Source organism: Rhinopithecus roxellana, chromosome 5 (assembly GCF_007565055.1).
Source record: "Rhinopithecus roxellana isolate Shanxi Qingling chromosome 5, ASM756505v1, whole genome shotgun sequence".
Classification (NCBI taxonomy): Eukaryota; Metazoa; Chordata; class Mammalia; order Primates; family Cercopithecidae; genus Rhinopithecus; species Rhinopithecus roxellana.
Window position 1 is genome coordinate 1,400,765 of NC_044553.1, and position 19,424 is coordinate 1,420,188.

General features: G+C 39.7%; 1 gene segment (V, D, J or C); it reads left to right on the top strand.

The window, feature by feature from the left end:
• Window positions 1–16,817: 16,817 nt before the first annotated feature.
• Window positions 16,818–17,679, top strand: LOC115891997. The segment is given in 2 exon segments: window positions 16,818–16,922; window positions 17,009–17,679. Coding segments are annotated over 2 exon segments (363 nt in total).
• The last annotated feature ends 1,745 nt before the right edge of the window (window positions 17,680–19,424 follow it).

Below are 19,424 nucleotides of genomic sequence, written 5' to 3' on the forward strand. Positions count from 1 at the left end.
TCCTCTCCATAAAACAGATTCCTCTGGGGCACTTCTCTGAATTATTTATCCTGCTCTTCCTATGAAGTCTCTGAAAAAGAAGCATTTGTCGTAACAAGAGAAAAACTTTCTCACATGCACCAAAGGCAGAGTCACCTACAGTCATTTACTCCTGTTTCTCCACATCTATAAACTATCAGTGCTTCTGAAGTTAATCGGTTAAATCTATAAAGATGCTGTGTTTAACTCAGCATTGCAGCCCAGCTCAACAGAACTCCAAGGGCCAGTCAGCCAGCAGCAGGCAGGATAAAGTGCATGCCGGGCATTGGGGCAGAGGGGGGTTCCCATCCAGTGCAAGAGAAGAAAGGCTGCGTGGTGGTCACTGTCAGGACTCAAAGCCCACCGTTCCAATTGTAGGTGATCCCTGGCAAAGGAAGAGAGACCCCACCAATGTTTAGTGTGGATGTCGAGTCTGATGGTTCCACACTCACACCCCAGGTGAATATAAGAAGTTTTATTAACTCTGTTTTTCGGGTGCCTGCTGAGAGCAGCACAGGCTTCTCAAGAAATTACAGACTGGAATTTCCTCATTAGAGCAGGAAAGGAGGCTGGCTCAGGGTTTATAATGATTTGGTGGTGGGGTCAAGGGGTGTGTTTCTACTCAGGAGAAGGAGCTTGCATGATTTAAACCTCACACTGGCATCAGATAAGGGAGCTTCGGTGATTTCTTAACTAGATTTACCACATGCAGAGGACAAGGAGGAGGAAGAATAAACCTTAATTCATTAGCATTGAGGCACAAAAACTAGGACCTGGCACTTTATTCTCCCTAGCAGCTTAAGACAACGAGTGAAAAAGAGAAAGAAGAGTCCACTATGTGTGAAAAGCAAACAGGTCTAAAGAAAATAAAAATTTTATTACTATGAGTACATAATAAAAAGAAAGAGAAGAATGAATGAGACAGGCAGAAGTGCTGAATCAATGCCCTGTGTGGGGCCTTTTCTTTATCCACAGTCATCAGTTTATTCTGAAGGTCTCAGGTCAGCTTCCTGCTTCAAAATATCACAGGCCCTTAGAGTATACGTGAAAACGCTCGGTTTGTCGTTCTTCACTAAAGTAGCCTGATAATTAGATGAACTTCTGAATTTAATCTCCAGTTATGTTAAATAAAAAACAAAACACAATCTACAATTTAGGAAAGTGAGAGTTTATTTTTTATCAAGGGTTACAGCCATCCCGTATGCTGGAAAGCATAGCTTTTGGTAAAGATGAGAGAAAGGCACTCCCACGAAGAAGGGGTTGGCTAAACAGACACAATCGACAGGTTACAGGAGGGGCTATGGATGTTCATGGAGGTGGTCCTGACACATGCACACTGGACACACATGCATGTAACTTATGACCCCTATTTACTTACCAGTGAAGACTTAGCATTTAAATTCATTACAGTTAGGACCTATGTGCCAAAAGTAGAAGCACAGACACAAAGGTACTCAGTGAGCAGCCTCTGTAAACTGCCAGAGCCAGGCCAGGGTCAGTGGTCTCTGATCAGGAGAAAGATCGTGATATGAGTCTAGTGTTCAATCAAAGCTGGGGTTATGGCTTGTGGAACAGGGGTCAGTTCATCAGGGGATGGGCTGCAATTGTCCTCACAGTGCTTGTCTCAGTGCCCGTGACTACTGAACCACTAGAGAAAAAGAATCACCTATTGGCCGTTAGAACATAGTTTATCTTTCAAGTGTAGGAGTGAGTGGCAAAACCCTTGCCTGACATGGCTTTAGGTCTTGTTTATAATTTGACATTGCCACAGGGATTCTGTTCAGTCAGTCTTATGATCTCTATTTTAACATTAGTGTTGGTCATTGTTGTGTCTAAACCGAAAAGGAGAGTGGGTAGAAGAGGCATGTCTGATCTTGTCATGGCTGGGAACTCAGTTTTTAGGCTCTTCTGGAGTCCCTTAGACAAACAGATGGACTATTTAGTCAGTTGGGGCACTTAGGATTTTATTTTTAGTTTACAGTTCATCAGTATGAACCCAGGTATTGACATTGTGCAAATTCACTGCTGGGTTGTGGTTGAAATCACCTGGTAAGATTCCTTCCAAAGTAGTTTAGAGCAGTGTTCCACCCTGATGTTTCTTCCACTAGCTATAATTCCCTGTTTCAATGTCATTAGAGGCTATTGAAAAGATGTAGGAAAATGGTAGCTTTAACCTGTTGATGAATGGAGTGTGTAAAATACCGTCATCACTTTCAATACTTTGTCATGTGTGCATGTTAATAGGAAGAGGTGAGCACTGAAGGTAAATCTCTAAGTGTATGTGCCTTCCAGCTACCAAACCACAGGCTAAAAACTGATGTCTCCCTGAGGGAGTTGATGATAACACTTTGGTGCTAGGGAGAGAACGTTTGGCCAAGAAAGTTCAGGATTTTCTTAAGGTTTTGACAATTTTAGTTCAAGGATGACAATTTTCTTCATCATTTTCAGAAGATTGTGGATGGGACTGATGCTGAGTTATATGAGTAACGCTGATGCCTTCTGAGTTTAGATGGTATTATAAACAAGACTGTTTGGTGTGATGATCCACTACAATACATATTCTTTTAGTTGTTTTGCCATTTCAGTTTCCTTTAGGATTTTACATTCCAAGTTACATTACTCAGGTCCCTAAAATGTAGCCGTGCATCTAAAATTTATTCTTTTGTTGAGACTTTTTACAGGTTCCAGAATATGTGAGAAGCTTCTTTGCGTGAAAAACATCCCAAAGTCAGGCACTCCTCTAAAACATGTACTTAATCCTTGCCTTTGGCTTATTGACAAGCTCTGTTGACCACAATAACTTCTGTCATGCAGGCTGACTTTACATCAGGTGGAAGGACACATTCTGAATGCACTACTCATCAGGTGGAAGGACACATTCTGAATGCACTACTCATTTGAGTGCATAACCTCCAGTTTTATTACTGACATATGATTCATCAGAGATGATATTAGATAAAGGATTTCAATCAGAATCTAATCTAAAAGATGTAAACAAGCTTTCCTAATTTAGATAATATTACTGTGAGCACATTGCTAGTATTCAGCCAAGTCTCCTGGCTATCATACTGAATCCACACTAACTTTGAGCCAAAAGTTAGCACTTGTTCTAATGTTCAAATATGTTATTTTTATTTTGATGTCTCTAGATTATTATGTGTGGCTATTCTAGCCCAGAGTGAAGGAAAGCAAGGTTAACTGACCGAAAAAGAGAGAAAGCACAATCTAATGTAATGGATGTCAGGACATGAGTGTCTCCAGACTTTTCTATTTTGTAGAGTTCATGCACCCAGGGGATTTCTCTTCTCATTTTTACACAAAGAAACACCCAAATTGTCCATTTCATCTCCCATTGTCTCTTATCAGCTGTCTCTGTTTCAGTTTGCTTAGAATTTTGGCCTTTAGCTGAATCCAAGTTGCTGCAAAAACATGATTTCATTCATTTTTACAGCTGCATGGTATTCCACTGTGTGTAAGTACCACGTTTTCTTTTTCCAGTCTATAACTGATTGGCATTTAGTTTCATTATATGTCTTTGGTACTGTCAATAGCACAGGTTAGTTGATGTGTCTTTTATTTCCAGTGATTGGTTTTCTCTTGGACATATACCTAGTAATGAGATTGCTGAGGGAAATGGTAGCTCTGTATTAAGTTCTTTGAGAAATCTCCAGACTGATTTCGACAGTGCTTGGGCCAAATGACATTTTTCACCAAAAGTGTGTAAGTGGTCCGTTTTCTCTATAGCCTTGCCTGCATCTGTTAATTTCTGATCTTTTACTGATAGCAATTCTGACATACGTGAGATAGTATCTCATTTGGTTTTGATTTGTACTTATCTGATAATTGAATATGCTGAGCATTTTTATACATTAGTTGGCCACTTCTATGTTTGCACTTGAGAAGTTTCTGTGCGTGTCCTTTCTCCATTTTTAATGGGGTTATTTGATTTGTGCTGATGATTAAGTTCCCTATGGATTACCACCTTACACACACTAAGATAGCCAGTGTTCAAATAAGAAAAATGAATAGAAAAACATAATTACTTGTAGGTAAAGATATACTGAATTTGGAATGGTCATGGGTTGCCGGTTGGTATTGAAATGGTACAGCAACTTTGGAAAATGTTCTTCAGAGAAAATCTCATACACAAATGTACCTAGTGTCACCACTCACAGTAGTCAAATGGAGAATATAGCTCCAGTGTTCATCGACTGCCACAGGAATGAAGACGCTGCAGTGTGTCTGTGTGTCTGTAACGCACAGGGATGAAGATGCTGCGGTGTCCATAACTCACAGGGATGTAGACGCTGCGGTGTGTCTGTGTGTCTGTAACCCACGGGAATGAAGATGCTGTGGTTTGTCTGTGTGTAACCCAGCTTTAAACAGGAGTGAAGCACCGACATAGGCTGCAACTTGGATGAGCCTTGAAAACATTGGGTGAGTGAACTGAGGTAGACACAGAAGTCCACATTCCAAATCGTGCCATTGATACGAAGTATGCAGAGCAGGAAAACCCCAAGAGACAGATCTCAGGAAGTCTGTGGAGGGGTAACAGAATGACCGCTTAATGGAGGTGAGGCTTCCTTTTTGATGATGAAAACGTTCCCAAACCAAATAGTGGTGATGGTTACACAACATTGCGAATGTGTAAAGTATCACTGACAAGTACACTTAATGAGGGCTAAAATGGTAAATTCTATGTTATGTGTATCTCAACACAATAAAAACGAGTGCCACATTTTGTTTAGTGAATCAACAACAATAACATTTCGGTTTAAACGCTGGATTCCTCATCACAACCAGTGCTTCCTGCTGGATCTGGATCAATCAGCCCCCACAGAGGGGACAGGAGTGGGTCAGGTGCACAGGTCATGAAGGAAGCACAAATTCCAGCCCACTCCTCAAGTGTCTAGTCACCACCTCCAGATCTGTGTCCAAAAACAGTTCTTCCTATGGCTGAGCTATGGGATCAGCAAGCACCCAACCATGTTTTTATTTGCTTGTTTTTTGTTTTCGACAGAGTCTTGCTGTGTCACCCAGGCTGGAGTGCAGTGGGGCGAATTTGGCTCACTACAACACCTCCTGGGTTCAAGCGATTTTCATGCCTCAGGCTACCAAGTAGCTGGGGCTGCAGACACCCAACACCGTGCCTGACTAATTTTTGTATTTTTAGTAGACATGGGGTTTCACTATGTTGGCCAGGCTGGTCTTGAACTCCTGACCTCATGATCTGCCCTCCTCAGCCTCCCAAAGTGCTGGGATTAAAGGTGTGAGCCACCGTGCTGGGCCACAACCATGTATTTTTAAGCAAAAGACACAGTGAGGGGACATCAGTGTGAGCCCTGACACAAACCTACCTGTGGGGGTTCACAGGACAGTACGGGGTTCTGAGGACAGAAGCGGGCACTCAGGAACCAGCAGAGAAACCCAGGGGGCACTTGGCACCTCATGGGGGCTCAGGACCATCGTGGAGCTCAATGGTCAGGCAGGTTAAAGGCTCACCATCAGGGCAGGTGCAGCAGGCAGGGAAAGGCCCCAGAGACATGGTTTAGTGTCACCATCTCAATGCACCACTAGACACTCTCCACTACATCTATTCTAATGTGTATGAGTGTTTATGTGTTTAGAGAATAATATTTATATTATAAATCTATAGCCAAATGTGAGCGCATCAAGTTACCCTCTTCAACTTATGTGGACCCTGTTCATTAGGAATAAGTCCCTGCATTTGAGGACCTCATAAATCAGTAATTACGTAGAATCATTTTCTTTTCCAGCCTCCTTTCCTCCTTTCTTTCACACACACTTATAAACAAATGGGGTGCTAAACTTTAAACACCTGTTACATTAAAGAAAACTGATTTAGTTGCAACCTGACCAGTTTAGCTGTTGTTCATGTTGTTGGAAGATTAGGAACATGTTTCTCAGCTGTGTACTCCTCTAAGCTGAACAGCAATTTTGTTTGAAATACACAGAAACTGAAAACAATCCAAATATTAATGAGCAGTTTTATCAGTAAACAAACTGGGTAACATCTGATCACCCTGTTCTAACTTCAACAAAAACCCTGGCAGTCTGCCTTAAGCGGGATTTCCCTCCCTCCTGATGTTTCTTCTTGGTGATTTTCCATTCTTTACCCCAACCTTGCTGCAGGCCTACAAACCCCCACGTTCTCATTCTATATTTGCAGTTCTGCTGAATCTCTCACCCCACTGCAAAATCCCATTGCCCTGGTCCCTACACCTATCACAAGGGCCCTGGATAAAGTCTTCCTTACTGTGCTGGAACAAGTGTCTTTGTATATGTATTTTTTCTTTAACAAATTGACCTTTAGTGTTTCCTAATTGATCAAGGAACCTCAAACATTGAATGAAAGTGAGGATCTCCATTTTACTATCATATTTGTATGTGTGAATTTCAATTTCCATGTGTGGTGTCCAGAAGTCCTGAGCACCAACATTTGTGCTTCTCTGTCCAATTCATCGATTCTGAAACCCCGTAGTCATCCCAATATGGGTAAATAGGTGAATTTTTTGTGTGTTTTTACTGTTTAGTGACTGACTTATTTCACTTACCCTGAGTCTTCATGAACACAATGATGAAAAGTAGACAGAGGACTTGTTTGGAAATGCCAGATTTATGGTAGACTTAACCACCCACATGTGTCTGGAGATCTTCGTGTTCCAAGAACAGGACATTTTTCTCACCATAGCACAAGGATGAGAACCTCTGAGCTGTGAGGATGGAGGAAAGGCAGGGCTGTGTGAGGACAAGGTGGGGCTGCTGCCTCGTCCAGGGTGTTCTCTCCTAGCAACGCCTCCATCCCTTCCTCACTCTGTGGTATTTGTCAGATGGGAAACATGCCTAGAATTTATCTTTGACATACGGATGGAAGCCCAGGCAAGAGGCATTTGACAGCTTATTTCTGAACCTGCTTCTGTAGGGAATGCCCAGATCCCTTGCTCTCCTTCCTGGTTCCTAACCCCTTTAACCCCCTTCCCCTCCCGCACCCATCCACTGCCTATTTACCGCCCCTTCCCCACACCCTTCACTCCAGCACCATTTTCTTGGGTTCCTGGGAAACCCAACAGCTTTGGTTTAACTCACAGCTCAGGCACACTCATGGGTCCCTCCAGAGCCTCTCAACTTTCCTCCTACAGTCCCTCAGCTCCTCCCTGTGGTCCTAACTCGGCCATCTCTACCCTCTCTGCTGAGCCTAACCATCCACAATCCATCCCATCGGGATTTGTGTACAGCAGTGGGTTAACTCAGCAGGCCTGAATTGGTCAAAACCTGCATGTTCCTAAAAAAGTAAGTAACTAAAACATTTAAAAAGAACTTTTCTTCATTTATGGCTCTCTGTTACCTCCTGGGATGAGGTCTCCAAGACCATAAAATATTCCACCTGATAACAGTGTCTGTGGATGTCTGCAGCCTTGGGACATGCGGTACGAGTTTAATCACAGGGATTTATAGTGAGTGCCTGCTGTTGTTATGCTGGGGAGGGCTGTTGTCTGAGTATTGTGGTCAGTTACCCAGGTGTTCCATAGTCTATGATTCATTCCCAGAACACAGCCCTGGACAAGAAAGCTCGGGGCACTCCCCTGGGTATCAACACTTCACACATGTCATCTTACAGCACAGCTGGACAATTACACATGTGCAGGAGGCTCCACTGTGGGACGACCCCTGAGAGCTTGTGCCTGGATTCTCCAGGCCTTCACTCCTTGTGCCTTTTTTTCAAGTATTTTCAATTGTATCATTTTGCTGTAATAAACTGTTCCTGTGAATATGACAGTTCGCCTGAGTCCTGTGTTTTTACTGAGTTCTGAGCCTGAGGGTGGCAGATGCAACCTCTCAATGCGGTTGTATCAGAAGAAGGATTTCCTAGAGAGACCTGTGAATCAATGACACGTGGCTGAAGCATTGTTTGGAAATGTAAGTATTCAGGTGTGAAGTGACAAAATCTGATACCTAGATGGAAACAGAATTACCCGGTCTGAGACAGCAGCTGAACCGAAGTAGATGTCTGCAGGTAAATGCAATTTAGAAATGATAACTCATACTCCCAAAGAGCTGGCTCAGTCGATACATAAGGAACCATAAAATGAGAAGAATTAGCCTAAATATGCAGTTATTATTTGTGAGAACTAAGTGAACATCTGGGAGAGTGATTGCAGGGAAGTGGCACTGCACCCACCTCAGATTTTGGCCGATCTCATTTCTGGCTGACGGGCTCCAGAGCACTCCCTAAGGGGGCAATTATGCTGCAATGACAGACCAAAGCTTCACAAACTCTATCCACCCAGGAGGTGGCTCAGGTGGTGACGTGGGGAGGGTGAACCATAAAACAACTGAAATGAGGGAGGATAGTGACAAGGGGCTCTGCTTTTGAGCTTTATCTTTAGCTTAATATTTTTTGTTAATCTGGACTTAGATAATGACTACTGTAATAATGGACACTTTTTTGAGTCTCTCAGAATGGAGGACTAGGCAGGGGTCAATGTTGTGCCCAGAGATTACTATAGAACAATAGTAGATGCTTGAACATGACCCAAACACAAAGCCTCTTGTTGCTGATGGGACAGCTGCCCTCCTCTACCGCACAACAACTTCTCCAAAGTGTGTTTACCCTGAGAATTGAGATTGCCTTTCTCTTGTAATTGAAAAAAAACAGAACACTCCAAATAAAGAAGTTGTAATGCTGTATTTGTTAAACATTCTAATATGGGTTAATGATAACTTGGAATATGCATCCCACTTATCTTTTTATTTGTATAAATTCATGGGTGAAAGTGCAATTTTGTTACATGGATATATTGTTTAGTGATGAAGTCAGGGCTTTAAGGGGAGTCATCATCTGGATGGTGTATGTTGTGCTCATTAAGTATCTTCTCATCCCACACACTGCTCCCATCCTCCAGACCTCCAAGTCTCCAATATTTATTATTCCACACTCTATATTCTTGGGCACATATTATTTAGTTCTTACTTACGTGAGAACATGTGGTATTCCACTTTACTCTTCTGAGTTATTTAACTTAAGATAGTGGCCTAAAGTTTCATCCATGCTAATGTAAAACACATCATTTCATGTTTTATTATTGAGTAGTAATTAAATGTGTGTACATATACACAAATATATATAGTGTATTTGCGCGGGTGTGTGTGTATATATAAGCACATATACATACACAACATGTTTTCTGTATCTAATCATAATAAATAGACACTAAATTTGGTACCATGTATGTGCTACTGTGAATAAGGCAACAATAAACATAAGTTCAGGGATCTGTCTAATATAAAATTTGTTTTCCTTTGAGCCGATACCAAGTAGTGGGGTTGCGGAATCAAATATTAGTTCAATTATTAGTTCTTTGAGAAGTTTCCATACTGTTTTCCATATAACTTGTACTAATTTACATTTTCTCCAACAGCGTATATGCACTACTGTTTCTCTGTGTCCTTACCAACATCATCCGTTTTTTGTTCAGTTTAGTTTTTATTTTTAATAATAGCTAGTCTGACTGGTTTAATATGGTTTCTCATTGTGACTTTAAATTGCATTTCTGTGATGATTAATGCCATTGATTTTTCATATGCTGGTGGATGATTTTTATGTCCTGTTTTGAAAAATAAATGTCTGTTATTTGCTCACTTTTAAAGGAGTTTATTTGTGTTTTCTTGTGTTGTATTTGTTTCTTGCACATTCCAAATATTAGATCTTTGTCAGACGTAGTGTTTACAAATATTTTTCATCATTCTGTAGGTTTTCTGCTAACTTTATTGATTTTTTATTTTGCTGAACACATGCTTTGCTTCTAATTTGTATTAAGTCTAAATTGTCTATTTTGATTTAGTACTGTTTACTTTTAAGGTTGTAGTCATGAATTCTTTGCCTAGGACAATATCCAGAAAAACATTTCCTAGGATTTCATCTACAACCTTCAGACTCTCAGGTCTCTCAGTTAAGTATTTTATAGGTTTTGGCTTAACTTTTGTACATAGTGAGAGATATGCGTCCAGTTTTATTCTTCTGCAAATAGCTGTTCAGTTTTTCCTGCACAATTTATTGAACAAGGTGACCTTTTCCCAGGATATGCTTTTTGTCTAGTTGGTCACAGTCGGTTGGTTGCAGGGTTTGTGACTTTATTTCTGGTATGTCTATTCTGTTCCACACATCTATGGTTCTCTGCTTGATTGTTACATGTATATAAAAATACCACTGTCTTTTGTATGTTTTTTCCATTATTTTAAAACTTTGGTGAATTAATACATCAACTCTAGGAGTATTTCTAAAGAATATTAGTTTTTTAAGTACAAAATCATATTATCAGCAAACACAAAATAATTTGACTTTCCCTTTTCCAAATTGGGTGTCTTTATTTCTTTCTCCTGCCTGATTTCTCTGGCCAGGATTTCAAGTTTTATATTGATTAACAGTGGTGAAAGTGGGCATCCTTGATATGTTCTGAGTCTTAGGAGGAATACTTTCAACATATTCCTATTCAGTATAATCTTGTGTGTGAGTTTGTCATATATGGTTTTTATTCATTTGAGGTATGTTTTCCTTCTATTCTAATTTTGTTGAGGGTTTTTATCATAAATAAATCCTAAATGCTATCAAATGCTTTTTTTGGACCTATTGACATGATTATATGTTTTTTGTTTTGAATTTTGTTCATGTGGTGGATCACAGTTATTGATACATGAATGTTGAGCCATCCTTGCATCCCTGAAACAAAACTTAGTAGATTGTGGCATTTTATCTTTTTGATATGTGATTGGATTCAATTTTCTTGGGTCTTGTTGAGGATTTTTACATCTATAGTCATCAGTGATATATATCTGTAGTATTCCTTTTTGGGTCCTGGCATGGATATGGTATCATGCTGTTAGTGGCTTTGTGGAATGAGTTAGGGAGAAACACCCTCTACTCAACTTTTTGAAAAAGTTTCAGTAGAATTGCTAGCAGATCTTTCTGTATATTGGGCAGAATTCACCATTTAAAATCATCTGTTTTAGGGCTTCTTTGTTGAGAGTTTTTAAAATTACTTCTTGAATATCACTAATTTTTGTTGGTCTCTTCAGGATTTTTATTTCTTCCTGTTTCAATCTTGGGAGATTGCATGTTTTCAGACATTTATCTGTTCACCCTAAATTTTCTAGTTTGTTAGCCGGGAGATGTTCATAGTAGTCTGTGTTGATCATTTATATTTCTGTGGCATCAGTTGTAATCTTTTCTTTTTTGTTTCTCATTCTGCTTATTTAAATTGTCTACTTTACTTGCCTAATCTAGCTAGTGGTCTGTAAGTTTTGTTTATCATCCCAAAAACCCAACGTTTTATTTTGTTGGTTCTTTGTATTTCTTGGTTCTTAACTTTATCTAGGTCTGCTCTGGTCTTTGTTATTTGTTTTCTTCTACTGTGTGTTTGGTTTGTTGTGGTTTTTCTAATTCTTTGATATGTAATGTTAGGTTGTTAATTTGTAATCTTTAGATCTTTTTGATGAGGTCATTTAACACTATAATCTTCCCCCTCACAACAGGTTTTTGCTGCAAAGGTTTTGGTATGCTGTTTCTCTATTTTTATACATTTCAAAGCATGTTATAATATCCTTTTTAATTTTATCATTGACCCAAAGTTCATTCAGTAGCAGGATGTTTAATTTTCATGTGTGTTTGTGTAGTTTTGAGTATTCTTCTAGGGTTTGATTTCTAGTTTTGTATTACTGTAGTCTGAGAAGATAATTCATTGTTTAAAAAGATATTGAGACTTTTATTTCTGGCATAGTATATAATCCATCTTAGAAAATATTCCTTGCTAATGGGAATAATGTATATTCTGCAGTCATCAGAATTGAATGTTCTGTTAATATCTTTTGGGTTTATTTGGTCTAGAGTCCAATTTAAGTCTAGTGTTTCCTTGTTGATTTTCTGTCTCAATGATATGTCTAGATTGTCAGATGGGCATTGAAGTCCATCACAATTGTATTGTTATCTATGTTCTTCCTTAGGTCTAATAGTATTTGTTTTATGAACATGGCTTTTCTGGTGTAGAGCGCATATATATTTAGAATTGGTATTTTTAATCAATCATTTTATCATTATGTAATGACTTTGTCTTTAAGTACTGGTGTTTACTGAAAGTTTGTTTTATATGATATAAGCATAGCTACTCTTGCTTGCTTTTGGTTTCCATTTGCATGAAATATCTTTTTTCACTCTCTTGATCTTGAATCTATGTGTTTTTACCAATTAAGGGAGTTTCATGTCAGCAGCATAAATTTCAAAACTCTTTTTTATTCTTTCTACCAATGTGATATGTGAAGTTTGGCTCCTGTTGTTATGTTAATTATTAACTAGTGACTTTGTAGTCTTAATTGTGTAATAGTTTTATGAGTGAATTTTATAATTTTGTGTTGTTTATGATGGTGAGTATTGACCTATGGCTTCCATATTTGGACTCCCTTGAGCATTTCTTATAGTTCTGGTCTAGTGTAAATAAATATCCTTAGCATTTTCTTACCTTAGAAACACTTTATTTCTCCTTCATTTATGAAGCTTAGCTTAGCAGGATACAAAATTAATTATTGACATAGAATTTTTTTCCTTTATTTTTTTCTTTAAATAGTCTGAAATTGAGAGTCCAATCTTTTCTATCTTATAAGTTTATGCTGAGAAGTACATTGTTAGTATAATAGAATTTCAGATAAATAGACACTTTTTTTGTGAATTTTAGAATGTTTTTCTTTCTATTTCCTTTAGATAGACTGAGGACTGTAGATCCTGGTTATGTCTGTTTTCCAGTGTCTTGTCATGGAGTTTTCTGAACTTCTTTTATCTGCATGTGAAAATCTCTAGCAAGACTAGGGATATTTTCCTCAATTATTTCATCAATTTGGTCTTCTAAATATTTTTACTAATTTTCTCCCTCAGGAATATCCATGATCCACTGTTTCAATTGTGTTACATAATCCTAAACTTCCCAATGATTCTGTTCATTTTTATCTGACTGGGTTAATTTGAAATATCTGTTAGGTTTGATATTCTTTCTTCAGTTTAGTGTAGTCCATTGTTAAAGTTTTAAACTCTATTTTCTAATTATAATTCAATGAAGTTTTTATTCCCTGAAGATCATTTTCTAAAAATCAAAGTCTTAAGTAAATCTGGAATTGTTCTGATTTTTGTTTTTTTGTTTTTTGACACAGAGTCTTGCAGTGTCGCCTGGGCTGGAGTGCAACGGTGTGATCTTGGCTCACTGCAACCTCTGCCTCCCAGGTTCTTGCAATTCTGCCTCAGCCTCCTGAGTAGCTGAGATGACAGGCACACACCACCACACCAAGCCAGTGCTTTGTATTTTTAGTAGAGATGGGGTTTCACTATGTCGGCCAGACTGGTCTGGAACTTCTGACCTCACGATCTCCCCTCCTCGGCCTCCCAAAGTGCTAGGATTACAGGCATGAGCCACAATGCCTGGCCTGAGTGGTTCTAATTTATTTGTGTTGGTTCTCAACTCTCTTTTGAATTTAATTGAGCTTCTTTAAAACAAACATTTTGAATTATTTATCTGAGATTTCAAATATATCATATTGTTTAGATTCTATTGCTGGAGAGCTAAGGTGATATCCAGGGTCTTGTAATTCTGCTTTTTGATACTTCCAGGATTGCTTATCTGTTTGCTTTTCATTGGCTAAACTATCTGTTACTATTTTTGAATTCATTTTGATTTTAATGAAAATTTCATTCCCTTTAGAATGTGAATATCATGCATATAGGGTGGGTCTTTTTATTTGGTTTTGGTTTACTCAGTGGCAAAGACTCTGTAATTGTTTCTTGTCTATAGATGGTCATTATTTAGTGGCTTTCTGAAATGACGGTTGTAAAACAATGTACTGGGCCTGTGAGCAGGCTCACTGCCTCCTGCAGGTCCTAGATAGTGGAGGCCTCAGGAACTGTTTCTCATTTGGGATGCATTTGTTTCAGCAGATTTTATGTTGGGTTGTTAAGTTTACCCTTCACATTAGTAGGTGGCCTTACAGGTTTGAGCTGACTGTGGCAGAAGCAGATGAGTACATGCTTGATATCTGTGCACAGGGAGAAGCTCTCCGTTGCCTCAGGCAATGGGCTGGTCTATGAAATGCACAGTGACCTGAGTTCTCTGCTGAGCTCCTGAGAGGGGGACAAACATGAGCCACGCAGCCTGGCAAGCAAAAGCACCAGCCTTGATGGACATGGCCAGGTGAGGGGCATCTACTCAGTGTGATTTATTTTGTTATTAATAGTTTTAGTGTTGTGCCTTTTCCAAATTCCAGCTTTAGTAGTAACATACTGAGCATGTGAGCAGACCCGTGGTCTTTTGCGGAGCTGGAATCACAGAAGTATTGAGAAGCTAATCTCATTTTCAACTGCTGTGCACTGGTGGTAGCGGCTTTGTATTAGGTCATGCAGTTTGAACACCAGGCCAGTAGGTGGCGCGTGCAGGTAAGAGCCGCTATGGGGGCAGCAGAAGGATTTACGCTTTACCACTGGTTAAAGTGGGAAGTTTGTCACGTTCCAGATCTTAGAGAAAAGACTTTTAGTTATTTCTCATTCATATAATACTGCCTGAAAGTCTCTGGAATACAACTTTTTGTTAAGTCGAGATGTGTTCTTTCTATACCCATTTTTATTTATTTATTTTTTTCTGAGAGGATGTTGAGTTTCATCAAATACTTTTTCAGCATTAATTGAAAAAATGATAATATGTGGATTAAAGATCTAAATGTAAAACCTAATATTATAAAAACTCTGGATAATACCCTAGGCAATACAATTTAGTACATAAGAACTGGCAAAGACTTTATTCTGAAAACAATAGAAGCAATTTTAACAAAATCAAAAATTGACAAATGGGACCTAAGTAAACTAAAGAGCTTCTGCATAGCAAGATATACTATCAACAGAGTAAACAGGCAACCTCTAGAATGGGAAGTAAAGTATTTGCCACCTATACATCTGACAAAGGTCTAACATTTATAATATACATGGAATTAAACAAACATACAAAAAGAAAAAGTGGTCAAAAGACATGAAAAGACACTTACAAAAAGACCTACATGTGACCAAATAGCATAGGAAACATGCTGAATATCACTGTCATTGGAGAAATACATACTAAAACTACAGGGAGGTACCATCTCACATCAGTCAGAATGGCTAATCTTAAAAAAAGTAATAACAGATGCTGCTAAGGTTGCAAGAAAAAGCGATCATTTATACACCTTTGGTGGGAATATAAATTAATTCAACCATTGTGGAAAGCAGTGTGGTGATCCCTCCAATAACCTAAAACCGAAGTTTCATTTGACCCAACAACCCCGCAGCTCGACAGACACCTAAAGGAATATAAACATGTAGGTTCACTGCAGCACTATTCACAATAGCATACACACGGAATTACCTAAATGCTCATAGTGGCAGAATGGATAGAGAAAAACGTGGTACATAGAACCATGGAAAACTATGCAGCTAAGAAAAGAATGAAGTTATGTCCTTTGTAGGAACATGAGGGAACTGGAAGTCATTACTCTTTGCAAACTAATTTGGGAACAGAAAACCAGACACTATATGTTCTCACTTATTTGTTGGAGACGAATAATGAGAAATATTCTCTCAAGGCCTGAGTCTTGTTTACTCAAAAAATCATTCTATAATAACTGTTCAACAAGTTGCCAATATGCCTTTAAATATCCTATTTTATCTGGACCATTTATATCACTCAATAAAGTCAAGAGAACTCTATGTAAAAGTGAGATTCTATGATAATAAATATCTTAACAGTGAGAATATGAAAGATATAGATGGTTTATTAATTTAATGAGTACATAACTGTGGGATACACTATGTTCCTATGAGGAAGACATTCAGATTTCAGAGCTAAGTAATGTTTCCTACGTTGTGTGTTTGACTTGGCAGTGGTGGATTTGAGAGTGTGGCAGGTGCACAGACCAGGTGGATCAGAAATCAACATGTAAAGATGATGACCATCTATGGACATGAACTAAAAGTATGTGAAGACTTCAAGTAATTCTATTTAATGGAGTTTGAGATAAAACCCAAACTTATTCAGAACACAAATGACTTAGTATTTATTTTGGATTTATGAGTTTATCAAGAAATTCCAATTCCTATTTCCATTTCAATTCCTGATTCCTCCTCTCAGTGGGAGGGAAAACTCAGAGCCAATCACACATCACAGGGCAAATCTGTCAACTAAGAGTCTTTCCACGGAAGGGTCTGGGAGCTCAGGACTCTCAGGCAGGTGCTGGAGACTCTGTCTTGGGAGTGCCCAGCAGATCTCGGAACTCTCCATGGGGCCTGCTGGGCACTCATGTAGGATAACTAGTGGCCACTTATTCAGAGTTACCAGTGAGCTCTGACTGTTCCTAATGGGACCAGGATGGAGTCAAGGTGCCTGCTCACTGTCAGAGACAGCGATGGTCCCAGAAACAATCGAGGTAATCTCTATGCCAATAAAATGTGGATTCACAGTGAGGAGCACATCCTGGGAGTGGGGATTGTTCTTCATTAGGAAGAGTGCTGTCCACAAAAAGCTTAGAAATGGGGCAGGGGGTGCATTTCCTCAAGCAGGATTAGGGCTTGGTCTCTCAGTATCCCACTCTTGTATGGCTGATGTGGCGTCTGTGTTTTCTTTCTCATCCTGGTTCAGGATTTGAACTGTGAAATATCTTGCCTCATGAATATGCAAATAACCTGAGGTCTCCTGAGATAAATATAGACATTTTGGTGCCCTGAGCATCACATAACAACCACATCCCTCCTCTAAAGAAGCCCCTGGGAGCACAGCTCATCACCATGGACTGGACCTGGAGGCTCCTCTTTGTGGTGGCAGCAGCTACAGGTAAGGGGCTTCCTAGTCCCAAAGCTGAGGAAGGGATCCTGGTTTAGTTAAAGAGGATTTTATTCAATCTTGTGTCCTCTCCACAGGTGCCCAGTCCCAGGAGCAGCTGGTGCAGTCCGGGGCTGAGGTGAAGAAGCCTGGGGCCTCAGTGAAGGTCTCCTGCAAGGCTTCTGGATTCACCTTCGACAGCTATGCTATCAGCTGGGTGCGACAGGCCCCTGGACAAGGGCTTGAGTGGATGGGATGGATCGTCCCTGATTATGACATAACAAACTACGCACAGAAGTTCCAGGGCAGAGTCACGATTACCGCGGACACGTCCACGAGCACAGCCTACATGGAGCTGAGCAGCCTGAGATCTGAGGACACGGCCGTGTATTACTGTGCGAGAGGCACCGTGTGAAAACCACATCCTGAGAGTGTCAGAAACCCTGAGGGAGAAGACAGCTGTGCGGGGCTGAGGAGATGACAGGGGTTATTAGGTTTAAGGCTGTTTACAAAATGGATTATATATTGGAGAAAAAAAGAACAATAGAAACACGTACATACTCTAATTTTAAGATAAATATTCCATTCAAGAGTCATCATATAAGCCAGATTCACGGAGTGGGAAAGGCCACACTCAATAAAGTTGATACCAACATTCCATGAAGGTGCTACTGTGAACAAGTTTTCCAGAGGGATGAATACATGATTTGGAGCAAGGTTATTTGATCACATGGTGAGACTAAGAATGATTCTTAAAAAGTGGCAAAAATGTCTTTCAAATGTTTCTGTCCCTCCTTATCACAAAGTTTATTTTAGAGCAGTTTTAGGATTACAAAGAAATTGAGCAGAAGTTTTGAGGATTCCCACTAATCCCTGCCCTACACAGGCACAGCCTCCTCCACCACGACCATCCTGCACCACAGGCACAAATCTGCTACAATGGATCAATCTCCAAGGACGCTTGGTTCCTTCTTTTTCTGGTGATGCCCTAATATAGCAAACCTAAAATATTTCAGAGCACCACAGGTTTTTTCAGTGCTTTCTGGAACTGATATTAGTCAGAGGAAAACTGAGTGAGGCTATTACTATTTGAACTCTTTCTTCCAAAATCCACAAAATATATATTAATTTACAGATTATCTGACTTCTGGTTTACAATGCTCCTTCCCAGAGACTAAGATTTTTTAGATTTTAGAGGTAGGTTCGTGTCTCTAAAAGACCTGAAAATTCTGGTGAATCCCATAATGAATATCCTTTCATGAGAATAAGAGACCCTGGCAATGAGACACTCCATGTATAATGCCCTAGAGGTGGATTAGGTACACTGCAAGCTCTTGGGCTGTGTGCCTGAGGAAGGTGGTTCTTCAGGTCACAGAAATCTGTGTAAGTTGTGGGTCCCATGAAAAAGTATCTCTTTATGAATACTGGTCTATTTTTCAATTAGGGAAAATTATCTCTGTTTGAGTAGGTTTCCTATTTTGTAGATTTTTCATTACTTCTTGAGTTGTAAGACATGAACCAAAAAATTGACTGGAGTTTTTTTGGAGTTTCATGGCTGGAGTTCACAAGATCTCAGGAAACCACTTCTCTGTTGCTTTAGTTTGAAAGACTAACATCCTAGGAAAAGAAGCCTCTGTCTAACCATGATGAGCTCATTTCTTCTGCATACCATGAAGTTTGAGACCCCATTGTCAAGAATCATGAAAACTTTACACTCCAGTTTACTGAAAATCCTGACTCTTGAATTTAATATTGATTGGCATTGACAAAAATGTTTCATTCTTGGATGTTTCCTCAGTTTCTGGCCCAACGTATCAGTGGACTGAGAATCCTCCATTAGCTGCCTGTCTGTAGCACTGAATTGATTGACAATCTTCAGAGTCATCCATGAAGAAGAGTCCTGAGGTTCATCAGATACTTGTAGACACTCAGGTGAACCAAAGGAATTAACTGAATTGAGGGCTGCCAGCCATTTCCATGTCACTAGGAATAATTGCCTCCTAAGTGTAAAGGTCTACATCACTCAGAATACCCTGCATGACAGGCTGATTCAAAAAAAATCCAACCCCACAGAGGCTCCACAGCAACCCTTACAGTTCTTTCAAGGAAGAAATAATCTCCAAGTTAGGTGAGTCATTATAGGTGTTCTGAGCTACGGTAAACATTGGATTACGACCAGATTTGTCTGAGTTCAATGTAATTATTATACCCAGCTGCTGGTCCCATATGGCCTGAATATGGATAATTTAAATGAGCCTGGCTGTGTGATTTGTTATATGAAAATCTGAACTAAATAAACATAAAGAGCATGTGTGGCCTAGCATGAGGGTGAGAGATCCTGGGGGCCCCACCCCCCCATACTCTTATCGCCCTTTCCTCCAGGAACCTCCAGGTTCTCAGGGTGAGAATCCACCTAGATCCCTGCATGGCTGCATTACCAGGAGATCAAATCTCTGATAAAACACTGAGACCTTCTTCAGGCAGACAACCCATTTTTATATCCTTATGTATGTG